The sequence below is a fragment of the Pelodiscus sinensis genome, chromosome 18 (genome assembly GCF_049634645.1).
Source record: "Pelodiscus sinensis isolate JC-2024 chromosome 18, ASM4963464v1, whole genome shotgun sequence".
Classification (NCBI taxonomy): Eukaryota; Metazoa; Chordata; order Testudines; family Trionychidae; genus Pelodiscus; species Pelodiscus sinensis.
In genome coordinates, this window is record NC_134728.1 from 455,935 (window position 1) to 470,802 (window position 14,868).

At 48.5% G+C, this 14,868-nt stretch overlaps 1 protein-coding gene across 2 annotated transcripts in view; it reads left to right on the forward strand.

Annotated features, from left to right (window-relative positions):
- Positions 1 to 14,868, forward strand: part of CTNNBL1 (catenin beta like 1) — a 90,081-nt gene that overhangs the window by 15,448 nt on the left and 59,765 nt on the right. For both annotated transcript variants that reach the window (XM_075900794.1, XM_075900793.1), the window contains exons 2-3: positions 11,792 to 11,980; positions 14,568 to 14,674. In XM_075900794.1, coding sequence (XP_075756909.1) covers positions 11,792 to 11,980; positions 14,568 to 14,674 — 296 coding nt within the window. The remainder of the gene's footprint in view (positions 1 to 11,791; positions 11,981 to 14,567; positions 14,675 to 14,868) is intronic.

Below are 14,868 nucleotides of genomic sequence, written 5' to 3' on the forward strand. Positions count from 1 at the left end.
CATTTTGGGGTTCTTGAGGGGTTTTTAATGCTTAGTTCTCACATGACCTAAATTGCTTCGCTCCTGTGAGTTACTGCAACAAGCAGTGAGACTGATAGCAGGCTGCTGTAACACAGGTGCTACTAACAGGGTTAAGAGGTTGACGGGATGGCTGGAGTTTTGGGACTTGCTTTCAGAAGTCATTCAAAATTGACAACTCATAGGTTTCCCTGAGGATGCTTTCCAGCTGGTTGTAGCTGGCTGAGATTTGCTCACAAAGGGAGTTCTTTCCCTAAGAAGATTCCTTTTGGGTGGCTTCAAAAAGTGATTTCCGGGCCCCATAGTGACAAGTGGCTCTGGCTCTGTGTGATGCAAAGCGGGGATCTTTGAGTTGTTAAAATGAGTAAGTGAGCCAGCTTTCTTTAAATCGGGCTGAGGTGCTGAGAGCAGCCAGGGCCCAAAATGTGTGCCTGCATTTCTGTGGGACACTCCATTTCGTTAGTGCTCCAGAGGAAGGAAGGCAGATGCTGCCTAGAATGATTATTCATTGATTTAAGGCACATTTCCTTTTTCTCACCTCCCCGACCGACAGAGCGAGCGCTCTCTCTTTTGTTACTGGATCCAGGGATAGAACTCGAGTTAGGGCTTGCTTGCGTGTGAAGGTTAATCTGGAAAGAGGGGTAGCCGTGTTAGTCTGTACCTTTAACAGTGAGTAGTACTGTGGTACCGTGGGGTTCATCGAGACCAGGGGTGGGCAGAAGCGCCTCCGTGGCCTGCCAAGCAGGTTGCTCCAGCCTGTGGAGGCCCTGCCAGTCCCCCGCCTCCAAGCCTTGATTGGCCTGGGGGTGGGAGGAGCGTGCAAGTTTCCTCTCCTCTACCCCACCCCTGCTAGGAGCGCGCGGCACTTCCAAATACCTCATGCTTTGGGTGGGAGGAGGCTTCAGCTGATTGGCCTGGGGGTGGGAGGCCATGGGTGCTTAGTTGGAAGGGCCCCTCCACTCCTAGAGCAGTCATGGTCTGTGGGTGGGGAAGCCTGAAGCATCCTGGCCACGCCCCTTCTGTTTGAGGCCCTGCCCCTTTTTGTGCGGTCCAAAACATTTTTGAAGTGGCCCCCAGAACATTTTTTTTGCCCATCCCTGGTCTAGACAGCACCCTGATCTTGGAATAAGCAATGCCATTTACGGATCTTATTTCAAATGTATGTTGAAATTTGGTGCCGTCTACATAGCGCTAATTTCAAGAACATGCTATTTCGAGACATCCTGTAACCCTCGTGGAACGGGGGTTATGGGGATGCCGGAATAGCGTGCCTGTTATTTTGAAATCTGTTTTGAAATAACGGGCATGTGTAAAAGACGCGGAATAGCTATTTCGAGATACTGGCAGTCTCAGCTGTCTAGACAAACCCTTGGAGACTAAGAAAAATATATAGTGGGGGTGTGAGAGTGTAATAGTGTAAGCAGTTAACCAGTTAGCCTGGGCTCATGGATTAACCTTCACGGTTACACACAAGACCCCCTTCCCCGCGCTGCTGCTTCTGTATCAGAGGTGGCATCATGGGGCGGGGGAGTAGGAGCTGGTATGTGCAGGGAGCTGGCTTTTAAGCAGGCTCCCCTCGAGCACCAGCTGCATGCTGCTGGCTGATACAGAGGTGTCGTACTTCGGTAACTTCAGTACCTTCAGACTGTCAGTGTCAGCATCGTCTGGCCGGGTTGTCCTGGCGCTGTCCTGAAGGACCTCTGCTCCATCGGTGGTGATAAACTTTCGGCTGCATGCGTAACTGTTGGTGCTCCCTTTATCTAAAGTGTCAGTCCCCGTGCACTTGGGTCAACATAGGAGATCTCTGAAAGCCGGCAGAAACGACAGATGCGGGCCAGGTTTGAAATCAGTCGAGCAGGTTTATTGTCAAATGCGAAGCTCTAACGGTTGGTAACCGAGATCCTACAAGGTTACACCAGTGTGCGTTATGGCCCACGTGACAAGGTACCAACACCGGGCAGGCCTATTGCCATAGAACAGACATTAACAGCGGTTAGTCGGAGTTAAGGCACTGTGCATTCTGTGAGTCTAGGCAATGACAGATGCCTAGTGTCCCCCCCCCCAGGTCGGCCAGAGAGCACCCTTCGCGGTGTCCTTTTAAAGACAGGTACAAACAACTTACATCACTTCTTTACGTACCAGGTTGCCACCCTCTGTTGCTTAGTTACCACTCCTCACCTTACGGAAGGGGGGCTCACTTACTATCCTTCATGCTGTCAATTCTGACCTGGTCCTGAACCTAGGTCAGTATGTGCATTAGTTTTTGGGGAGTCTTTGTACTAAGACATTTCTTATTAAGATGTTCTGTTACTCCCCTTTGGCTCACAGTCTGTACCCAGTGCCTCCCTGTGTCCTTCCATGCTCGACCTAACTTACACCATCACACAGTTACCAATAGGGCCTCTCTCTTGGCTCCTGTGTTCCTGAACCAAAGTCTTGCTCACTAGATTGCTGCTTTCATATTACAGGCCTGCTGACTCCATGTTACCGACCCTCAACTTACTACAAGAGGAACTGCCTCCCGCCTCCCCCCACGCAAACATGTACTCGCTGAAAATGTCAGTTGGTACTCGTTTACGAAAATGCATTTTAACATCCCTAATATATAAAATCATTAAGCTTTCATGGGCAAAACCCACTTCATCAGCTGAGCTGGAGTGGAGGTAACACACAAGGGGGCTGTGTTATTGTACACAAGGGTCTGTGTTCACTGCGTTCACCCATCCCCCCCCTCGCAGGGGGTAGGCAACTCCAGCTTCCCTCCCCCCCACTCAGCCAGGTCCTGCTTCTCTCTCGCTGCCTCCCTTCCCCCCTTGGTCACCTGGGCCCCTTACCCCCTCTCCTTCCCCCTCCCCCCCGACTGTGGCACTCACCTGGCCTGGCTCTAATCCTGGAGGCTAGGGAGGCACATGGGTGCCTGCCTGCCCCACGTAGGACAGTGAGGCACGGGTAGCCAGGGCACTGTAGCCTTGCTGAGGTGGGGAAAGCAGCAGTGTGTGTGTGTGGGGGGCCTGTCCTGTCCTGTCTGCGCTGCTCACCGCCCCAGCCCTGCTGGCAGAGCCCAGTGCTGCCTGTCCTGTCGTCTCAAATCAACCTCTCTCTAGATAGATATAAATAACAGCGAAAAAAATCCTGTCAGCTGCAGAACCTGTGTTAACTTGGCAGTGAAGTGGGCTGGATTTGTCACATTCATAGCTTTGGATATGAAAATGTGGATGTTACAGGCAGGAGAAAATTGGCTTTGTAATGCGCCAACCAGTGAATGTTTTTATGCAAGCCCAGGGTGCCAGTGTCAGACTTGTAGATGATACCAGTTCCACACTCTCTCTCTGTAACTGGTTAGTGAAAATCCGTTGCAGAAGACTGGCTACTGTTAGATCCATGATCAAGTGCCCGGGCAGGTTGAAATGTTTCCCTGCAGGTTTGTGTGTGTTCCCATTCCTGATGTCTGGTTCGTGTCCATTTGTCCTTTGTCACAGAGACTGTTGCGTTTGGCCAAAGTACGAGGCAGATCGGTATTGCTGGCACTGGATAGCATGGAGCACATTAGGGCAGAGATGGGGAACCGTTTTTGGGTTGGGGACCACTGACCCACAGAAAAATCAGTTGGGGGCCACACACAAGTGAGAAATTAAACAAAAAACCAAACCAGAACCAGACCCCTCAGTGATGTGGCCCCATCTGAGAAAGAGACCCACCACATCCCCCTTCCGTGCCAGAGCCTCGCGGGGCCCATGCTAGTAGATTCTGTGTGCTCCAGCCCTGCTGTTGGGCAGTGAGAGAGTTGGAGTGCCAGCACAAGCTCTCCGGTGCTGGGGAGGTCCCTGTGCCTTGGGGGCCGGATCCAGGCTAGCTGGGGGCCGCATTTGGCCCCCATGCCTGGGGTTCCCCACCCCTGCATTAGAGGATGTATGAGCCCCTGATGTTTTGGCTTATATGGTTAGGTCCTGTGATGGTAGATTTTGTAGATGGTCCATTGGTAGACTGACTCTGCAATAAGAGCACCCACACACAAGGCTGATCGGGAATAAAGCCTCAGGTAGACAAACCCTTAAGTATACATGTGACACAAACAAAAAATCTGTTCCAGGATGTGCCCTCTTAAAACTTTACATTTAATGATTTTTAACATTCTAGTGTAATACATTACACCTAAGATAATTAACTCAATGAGAGTAGAGTGAAAAGTCTTTGGTTTCCCATCAGTTTACTTTTTGCATTTGACAGCTATTTTATGAATATAAATTACACACATACCATTCCTCCAGTAGAGTCAGGTGGTCCTTGCTTTTCATATGTCTGCCTGGGTCTGTCATACAGAAACAGAAGAGACAAACGTGTTAAAAACAAGAAAGTGTGATGTTGAAACCACAAACATTTGCAAGGCGACTCAAGCAGTTGAACCTAAAATTACTTCAGTTTTTTTTAAAAGTAGACTTCAAGATTATGGTTTCTTTTAAATACCAGCATGCTGTTCTTTGGCTGCAAGGGCATGCTTTCTACAGGAGTTTTTAAAAAGATGATGGGAAAATGTTGACTGTTTAGGTTTTATTTACAGCAGGGTAGGAGACTGGTTATCATCCCGAATGAATACTTGTGTGGCTTGATATAAATCCAGATGATTTAAATAAGTTATTTTATCTCACTGCAGTTCAATCATGATTTCAATTAGAAAGCAGGAAACCTTAATTTTAAAAATTGATTTTAATCTTGTTTTGTGTGGATATTTTTTAGTTATTTTCCTAAAGAAAGGTTGAATCTTATTGATTGGTAACCATTACACCATATTGATTTGTAACTAAATATAGCCTGTATGCTAACTTTGGTAATTCTTTTGGGTAACCAGCGGGATATGCTGTAGCTACATACATGTATATAGCTATTTATTCAGTTTCTTAATTTTTCCTCTTTTATTATATTAGATAATAGTGAAATGACACATTTAAGTGCACAAAAAGCGCTTGAAAAATATTTTCATTAGTCAAGAATTTCCTTAAATGTGCTTTGTATATACAAGAAAAAGATTGATTGAAACTATTTAATCAATCAGATAGTTTTACATAGAAAACATGTATCTAGGGATGTGAATGCGTAATGCTTATCAGGTACCGGTTAACCCAGCAGTGGGCACTGCCACTTCCCTGCCCCAGATGAATCAGGGCCTGTGGGTGGGGGGAGCATGCGAAGTTTCCTCCTCCATGCCAGGAGCATGCGGTGCTTAGAAGTGCCTCGCACTCCTGGCAGGGTGGGAGGAGACTTCATGTGCTCCCTCACCCCCAAGCTCTGATTGGCCTGGAGCAGAAGGAGGGGGCAAGTGAAGTTGCCTGGAGGGAAGCAAAGACTTCACCTGCTCTCCCAAACCCAGACCAATCATGGTCTGTGGGTGGGGAAGCAAGGAAGTATCTTGGCCCCGCCTCTTCCACTTGAGGCCCCGCCCCTTCTGGTGTGGGCCAGGGCCACTTTAAAAATTCCTGAAGTGGCTCCTGGTAAAAACCCCTGGGTTAACCAGTACCTGGAAACAGCCCTTGGTCCACTGCAGGTGGAGGGCTGCTCCAGCACCGTAGGGGTTGGGAACTAGCAACCCTGCACAATGGGGCGGGGAGCAGAAGTTGGCCCGCCTAAGCGTGTGGCTGCCAGCCCCCTCCGCCCCGAACGGATGGCTTTTCATCAGCATGTCCTTCAAGATGGCAGACCTAAGAGAGCTCACCCTCTCATACCTCGGTTTTATCCATCCATTGGAAGAGAAAACAAGCATCTGGGGTTTTCAGCTCCTGCTTGGTGCCTCAACTTAAATGAACAAGTCATTGATCTGAGCAAGTTGAATGAACTGAAATGAAGAATATCTTCTCTGCACCTACAGAAGAGACTGTTGCTTGCTGGAGTCCTCAGCTGACCCCGTCTCTGTACAGTGCTGCTCCGGCCATTTTGGCACTTTAAAGGGGCAGCGCATTAGGAGCTTGGGGTCAGCTGGAGACTCCAGCTGATCCCTTGTTCCACTTGTACTGCCCCTTTGAAGTGTGGGAGTGGCATTTGAAAGGGACAGCGCAGCATTAACGTGTTAAAAGGGTTAAAATGTTAATCCTGCCCTGTGTTAATCACAGGTGTTAATGCAGGTCAATTGACAGCCCTAGTCATAATGTGAAACCTAGCTCAAAATCAGTTTATTTTAAAAAGACAAAAATGTGCTTACAATGCAAATCTGATTTTAAAAAAAGTTTAAAAATCATACATTTGTTACACCAAGGTATCTGTAAGTGTAAAGGACAATTTAATTTTATGAAAAGTTGTTGTAACCCTGTCTGTCCCAGGATAGTAGAGAGACAAGGTGGGTGAGAGAATCTTTTGTTTGTTTGTTTGTTTTGTTGGTGAGAGAGACAAACTTGTGAGTTTAAAACAGAGCTCTTCTTTGGTCTGGGAAACACTCAAAGTGCCTCTTGACACATGTATTAATCTCTTACACTAAACAGTTGCTTCCACCTCGTATTTAGCTGTGACTCTGAGAACATTTCCCAGACCTGAATTGGAGCTCTGTGTAAGCTTGAAAGCTTGTGTGTCTCACCAGCAGAAGTCAGTCCAAATTAAGAAATTACATCACCCACCTTGTAAACTTAGTTTTAGATTGCTTGCTGTCTGGGTCAGGAAATGTCACTTACTGCATGTTTGCACAGCGCCTAGCACAAAGGGGATTGATTTGATTGAGGCCTCAAGGCACTACACTACAGCAGTATAAATATTGAATCATTTCCATGTTGTTGCATATTTACGTTTTCCTTGGGTTAAGATTAGAAGGTGTCTCTTGAGTAGTTGACATCAGAGGTTAGTTCTGTGAAATTGCGTGCAGCTAGAACTGGGCATATGGAAATCATGTAGGCTCTTAAAAGTATATGTTTCTTACAGGCTTGTGGGCACCCGCAGACTCACTATTCTGCATTGTATGAGACTGGTGAAGCCTTCTGCTGCCACCTACACATTTTTTAAAATGTTTTTTTAAAGCCACATGGTTTTGAGAAACTTTTAAGATGATGGTAAGTTTATGCTGCGGGGGCAGAGTTAAGGTTGTGTACCTTTGCTCTGTCTTTATACTTTTAAATAATCAGAAATCCAGACATTTTACACTAACCCCAATTTACTGGGTTATTCATTAGGCTTGATACATGCAGTGTTTTTGTAGGGTTTTCTTTCCTTTATGTTTTATGTTCTGCTAAACCTTAACTCCCGCTTAACAAAGTTTGTCTGAGAATTCAATTACATTCTGTTGCAAATGTATTGATGGCATTAATAATTACACTCCAGGCATTTTCATAATTTGTCATAATGACTTTATTACTACGTATTAGAGAAGACCCCCCTCCTCCCCAAAAAGATAGTATAATTGAGGTCGAAACAGATTGTAAATGCTGATAATATAGATTGCATGCTCAGAGGAAATGGAGTTGGTTTCATGGTGCGGTTTTAATTTAGAATTCGTTCTGGTGATGTAGCCTCTTTCTATGGTACATTAGTTTGCATCCGACAGACCATTTGCCCTTCATTACAGCTATGGTCTCATTGCTTTTTAATTTAAAAAATAAGAGGGAGAGAGAACTGAGAAGCTGGAGTCGAGGTTACAAAGAGTCTGGGTACACAGGGAACATCCAAGGAAAATGCTTGGTTTTTCTTTAACTCTTTCATTACTTTTGTAGCCTGAACTCAGTTCCATGTTTTCAGCGGGAGTTTTTAGCAGGTGCTTGGGGTGACCCCAGATTTTTCTCCTGTTCGGTGTCCCCAGCTTCCTTCCATCCCACGTTCAACCCACACCTAACGCCCTTGTCTGTGGAAATGGTTGTTTGTGGGACAGGAGCATGGTTTGCCCTTCAGGGCAGCATGGAAGGCGTGTGTGTTTGCCAGCACTTTCCCCTGAAGTGGCATTAGCTGGAAGAGTGCTTTTATTGTTTGTATCCAAAGTGTGGCTAATGGGTAGCGGGGGTTTGAATGACTGGCTGCTGCAGACAGTACCTGCTTTCAGAGCGGATCTCTGAGGCCTTCTGAGTTGTTAATATGCCCAACAGGCCTGTAAGGAGCACGCTTGTTAGAAACAAAGAGCATTTTTCAATCCAAGGGTCCTGAAGTGTTTTCCAAACAGTGTACACACGGTTCTGCGCCAGGCACGGACATAAGCCATTCTGGGGCCGAGCCCCGCTATCTGAGAGTGCGCAGAGTGACTGCCTTGGGACAGGAAGTGAAGCAGCATACCCTCGCCGGTGGAAACCACAGGGGCAATGCAGGCAGACAGAATGTAGCTCACCGAGTTTGAATGAGTCTAGCAGGCGGCCAGGACTCAGCACTCACTCTTACAGCAGTGCCAAGCCATTTCTCAGAATGAGATGTGCACAGGACCTTAACTGTGCGTCTTCTCCCAGAGGTGCCGTCTGCACCTGCCAGCGCAGTGCCTCTAACTATGCTGCTTTTATGTGCATTAAGCTGATACGTTGAGCTGGCTGCTCCATTAGCGTGTTGCACACAGTCACCGCGTCCAGGCTTTGGTGTGGGCAGCCACCGTTTGTGGTCTTTCGGTTGACTAAAAAATAGTTATGAGGGAAACAGAATCCTGGAGACGCTTCTCAGGGAGGTGCGGGCACTTGCCATTGCTTGGCGTCTCTAGGGTGAAATTAGTTCTCTTTCTAAAAGGCATGCTTTCATCCCGCTCCAGGGAGAAATTCTACGGCTTGTGTGTGGGGCGAGGAGGGGGGGGAAGGTTATGCTCGTGCTCCATGGTCATGGAATTCCCTTCTGGCCTTGGATCCTACGAATCCCCCTGTTTTTCGGTCTGCCTTGGGGAGAACAGAATTGCTTGCGTTGCCTTGTGATGGGGTGGGCAAAGCTGACCTCCCCACTGGAGGCCTTTCAGCACCCTGGCCAGGAGCAGTGGAAAGCAGCATAGAGGGGCAGCATGCACTGCAGCCTATCAGAACGCGGCAGGCTGCTATATAAGGAGCTACTAGCTAAGGCCCATCAGTTCCTTCCTGGAGCTCAACCCAGGTGGACCTCTTGGCTAACTGGGACAACCAGAGCCTTGGACAGCTCCGAGTGGGAGCTGGGCTTTCGTAGCTAAGCGGATCTAGATCCTGCGGCCAAAGGCTAGCCAGGGACAACTCTATGGAACCTGGAAAAGGGGAACTCTGCAGCAAGGCCCTAGAGAAGGGCTGAATGAAGCAGCATCCCGAGGAAGTGGGATACCTACGGACTTTGAAACTCGCAGATATCTGCTACATATAGAGTCCCTGGGCCAGGACCCAGAGGAGTGGACAGGCCTGGGTCCCCCCCAGTCCCCTGCAAACCACACCGGAGTGAGCGAGTAAACGGGGAGGCCTGAACCTCGGCCACGGGCTGGACTTTGACTCACCTGCAGACAGGCAGGTTAAATATTACGAGACCCCCTTCAGCCGCCATGGGGCGCTCCCTGCCAGAACTGAATTTGTTACGGCCTCTTAATATGCCTGGAACATTTGCAGCTCTATTTTAAGACAGTGACTATACTCAGATCTCGTGTTTCATCTCCTCCCACTTGACTGCAGGGGTCAGGAAAGATCTCCGCCCCCGCCCCATGCACAATTGGCCAGATGCATTCTGGGTTTTTTTCCTTCCTCTGGGGCATCCAAGACTAGTAACCGTTGGCAATGGGAAACTGGATGGGGTGGCCCGTGCTCTGAGATGGTCCAGAGAATCCTCCTTGATTCCTGGCTGGTGCATCTTGTTTACGTGTCCAGAGCCAAAGTGGTTACCAGATTTGGGATGGGGGACGTCCCCTGCCTTCCAGCAGGGTCACATTGGCGAGGATGTTGCTTTAGTTTAGGGTTTATTTTTATATTTTTGCCTTCCTCTGCCGCCGTGGGCCTGTGGGCATCGCAGCTAACCAATTCCCTGCCAGGGGGAGGCCACACCAGCCTTGGTCTCTGATGTTCTCTGCCTATGGACACAGTGGTCTCCTGAGGGCAGGAATATTTAGGCTAACTAAAGTCACTGGGGTCAAGTGAGGGAGGCTGGTGAAATGGAACAGCCTGTGATAGACGAGGTCAGACTAGATGCTGTGATGGTTCTTTAAATTCTGTTGCATCCCTGAAAATAAATGAAATGCTCAGATTTGGCACTGAGCTGATGTTGTAGCTGGTCTGCAGCAGGATCCTCATTTTAATCAAAATCGCAGCAGGCCTTGCCTTATGAGCCTGAAAGAATTGGTGCCTCCTGGGTTTCCAGTATTGCTGCGGAGCCGCGCTCCCCCTCTTGGAAGTCTGTGCTCTTGTGGGACCTGGCAAGAGAGTAACACTCCCACTTTTCTGCTCCAAATTCTCTGTCTTCAGAGTCCTGATGGCAGTGAGCTGGTAGCTGGTACCTTTGTGGAGGTGGGCTGTGAGTGAGAGATTGTAGATAAAGGCCCAGCAAAGGAGAGAGTTGTGTGTTTTGATGTCTTAAGAAGACCAAAGCAGGCTTTTCAGAAGAGAGATCTGCTTTGTGCCGTAGGAAGTTAGATGGAGAGCTATGGCGGAAAGAGAGACTAAGAGGGATTTTACACAACAAATATCATGGAACTAAAACCTGAGCAGCTGGCAGAGGGGAGGAAATGCTGGTTAATTTTTTTAAATTAATACCTAGTTTATGCAGACACCTGTTAAACAGTTGGCAGAAAAGATTTTTGTGAAAGAATCAGCTGCTCTCTCTTCAATCTAGGGCTGAAAGCGCTCCCATTCCACCTTCTGTGTCCTCCAGCAAAACGTACCATCCCTATCTCTCACGGGGAGGGGGGAGTCGATTGTTTCTTAAAATTCCAAACCTAAGCTCTTTTGGGCCACCTGAGAGAAGAAAAAGCACTGCCCCCCCTTCTCTGTGGGTTCCCTTTAGTTTTGCCTAGTGAATGGTAACTGGCTGAAAATAACAGGCAGTTGCAAGCAAACGTCCAATGCACATGTAGTCGCTGCACTTTCACGTCCTGCCTTTCCTGCACCATAGTCCGCAGGCCGCACGCTGCTTTGCCTATGCGAATGACGAGCCTGATTCTGCATAAATTGGGCATCAAACACAAGGGGGATTTTGGTGCATAAAACAATTTAGAATTGGGTTTTCACCAAGGTGAGTCAGAGGATGAGGGTGCAATAAATTCACCACTAGACCCTGGAGTCATCTGAGAAGTGGCTCACAAGTGATACATGTCCTTGATTCCTCAGTGAAAATTTGTCCACTTGACAGAACTTGCCTAGTCAGCTTGGCCATAAACACTACTGAGATTTGATATTCAAGGAGCTTTGCAAGATAAATATGTGATGTCCTGATGGATGTTCATGCGCCAACACAGGGAGGAAGGTTGGCACAACTCTTGCTGGTACTGTTCACCTGTGTATGTGGCTTTCTGCATCCCTAAATTAATCCCCCTTTCAATGTTCAAAGTTGGTAAAAATATTGTAAGTTTCCACAGTAACCCCCACTCCTTCTTTTCCTCCCTCCCCTTCTCTCCTATTTATTTTGGGTCTGCACATCCTAAACTCAAAACTACCGTCATCTGAAGAAGGGGGCTGTGCCCACGAAAGCTCATGATCCCTTCTACATGTTTTGGTAGTCTATAAAGTGCTACCAGACCGTTGTTTGTTCTTTAAGTTTATCCTGTACAGACTAACTTGGCACGGAAGCTTCCACAGAAATCTGATTAGCTGAGCTTAACACACACATTTTCACTGGGGTTCTGTGATAAAAGGGAGACACAAGTTCTTGATTCACTCACTTTATTTCCTTTCTCTTTCCTCAGCCCAACAGAGGGACTAAAAGGCCCCGTGATGATGAAGATGAGGATCTCAAAGCACGGCGGAAACAAGCCAGCGCACGGGAGCGCAGTCGCCACCGGGAGGAGGAAGCTGCTGCGCTGGAAGAAACTGATGATGAGAAAAAGAAACTTCTACAGATAGTTGACAAGGAGGGGGAGGAGGAAGAAGAGGAGGTAAATCTCCAGTGTTCTGCGCGGATGAGCTGCCTGAGATGGTCACTTGTTGTTCCAATCAGCCTTTTCCACCACAAGCCTAATAAGAAAAATAAGGGGGGTTTAAGGTTGTCTGGGCCCCAAACTCTCCCCTCTTTTAAGAGACACTCAATACATCCATCCTATGGCTAGTTCTAATGGTACTTGTGTACTGCCCGGGGAGCGATGGCATGTGGAGGAAAGGGAGAATGGTTGCTTATCTGTTTTAACAATAGCAAATTGGGAAATGAAGGACTTAAGTCCTTTGGCGACGATTGACGTTTCACTTGCTTGGATGATGAAACTAACTGATTTTCCGTTTCCGGGGCTGTTGTTTCAATTTCCAACCCTTCAGGAATACAGGAACTTTAAAAAGGGGCTTCTGAAATAATGAACAAAAGATCTTAAGGCTTGAAAAAAAACTTTCAAAATAAAAAATCTGTTTTAGGCATAAACTACTTTTCTCAAATTTGTGACAGGGAATAGCTTCTGGATTCTTATTAATTTTCTAAATCCATTAATGTCATAGACACTCTCAGCTTCACTCACCCACCCTCCCTCTCTTGCTAGCTCTGCAGCAGCAGCAAAGAAGCAAATCTTCTGCAGGGGGAAAGACTTGGGCCACAGACAATGTTCCCTCTAGTCCGGGGTAGGCAATCATTTTTAAAAGGGGGGGGGGGCACTTTACAAATTTCTGAAGTGACCCTAGGCTGCCCCAGAAGGGGTGGGGTCTGGGGCGGAAGGGGCGGAGCCAGGAGATGTCTATGTTCCCCCACTCACAGACCTAATTGGCTTGGTGTGGGGGGTGGGGAAGCGCTTGAAGTCTTCCTCTCTCCCCTCCCCCTCTTCCTCTCCGGGGCCTAGAGAGCATCGCCAGATGTTTTAAAACAGCTGGCAGTTCTCACAGCAGCAGGAGACCTCACATGCTTCCCCGCCCCTGAGCCAATGAGAGTGTGGGGGCAGGGGAGTGGGTGAAGTCTCTTGCCAGGGGTGCATGGCAGCTAGAGAGAACTGCTGTCTGTTTTTAAACAGCCAGCAGTTCCCTCTGATGGTGCCCGCCCCTGTCCCCAGGTCTCGATTGGCCTGTGAGCAGGTGAGTGGCAGGGCGGCCATGGGCCGGATCCAGCCCACGGAGGCCCCTTTGCCCCCTCCTGCTCTAACGTTTTCCATCCATGTGCGGAATACATTATGTGCACTAAGGCATGTGCGTCTGTGCACCATCAAAAACAGTTTAGCTGTGGGCGCTCTGCTAACCAGCTGGGCGGCGTTTGAATGTCTCCTGAGCAGCTGCACTAGTGCCCAGCTTACACACCGGCCCCAGGTTTAGGGTAGGGCCTGTTTCCCCCTCATGGGCACCAAGCAGTGCCATTGAGATCACTTAAAGGTTTCTGCTCCCCGCTGCCACTTCTCCTGGACGTGGATCGTTCTCTTTTGGTGGGGGGTTAAATGCAGCGTCGTTCTCGGTGTTCTGCTCTGATAGCCCTGGCGAGCCGGTCTGCCTGATGGCTGGGGCCTGGCACTGTGTGCGCCCTCTCTCCGAGACCAGGGGACTGCCCCTGCGGGCGAGTCACACTGCGCATCTGTATGTCCCGTAAGGCAGGTAGGACCAATGTCAGCGCTTCCAGACCTGTGAACAGTCTCCCAGAGACTGCTCTGGGAACAGCTGGGTTCCCCCGGTTCCTAGGCAGTTCAGTTCTTTCTTCCTACAGCCTTTTGTTACAGCCACCGCGCAGACACTAGCCCTCCAAGTCTTGGCTTCAAAAGGCTGCGGGTTTGCATAACTGAAAGAGGGGGGATTTGCATTAGCCTCTCCCTAGGGATTTCCCCAGACATCCACCTACCCCCTTATTGTCCCAAGAGTCCACATTCCCAGTTCTTGTCTCTCCCCCACCGGCCGGGTTACGAGGGCTCAGCCCACAGTAATACCTAACTTCTACAGTAAAGTCTTTCAAGGATCTTGCAGGAAATTGCCATATCTGTGTGTCAGCTAGAAACCCAGCGCCGGGATGGCCCGTCTGTTAAGGGCTGAGAAAAGATCCTTGTATAAATGTAACCCAAGGATTGCTCTAAATCCAGAAGAGAGTTGCTTCCGGCGGTCTGTGTTGTGTGTGATGAAAAACAAGGGACATTTGCCACCGTGGAACCATGTGGGCTTGTAAAATATCCTTGTCCTTTGTGTGCAGCATTTCTGATAGTCATCTCCCTTGAAACTCCAAATCCCTTTAGAATCCAAGTCCCCTGCTGGGTCGCTTGGTTCAGAGCCGGCTCTTCAATAGCTTTGTTATTTACTGAGTCGGGGCGCTCGTTGATGCAGATAATCTGTACGGGTCTCATGGAAACATTTTGCTAACTGGACTTGCTTAGTCGGAAAACGTGGCGGCTCCTTGAGCTGTGTCAGCCTTCCGCAGAGAGACTTCGGCTGAGCTTCCTTCTGATTGCCGTTGGCTCCTGGTTGTTACATCACAGGTTTATCCAGAATTGGCTCAGCCTGGTGGCCACGCTTACTTTTTGCCAAGCTGCTGTTGCAGCCATCGCTCAGGGCTAAACAATATTTGTTTTGCTGGTCCAGGATGAACCTCTGGATGAAAGTTCGGTGAAGAAGATGATTCTCACCTTCGAGAAGAGGTCTTACAAAAACCAAGAGCTGCGGATCAAGTTCCCAGACAATCCAGAAAAGTAAGCTCGTGAGCAGTCCTTGTGTCCTCCCTCCAAGAGCCTCCCCGCCTACGCTTGAGCCTGAAGTTAATCTCCCAATTGCCAGAGGCAGTTTCACACTCAGTTAAAGGTCTGACCTGTCAACTGGCTTTGAAATTAGTGTTTTTAATTTAAAAATTGGCATTGCTGGGACTCATGCTGGTAGTGGCTGTGTT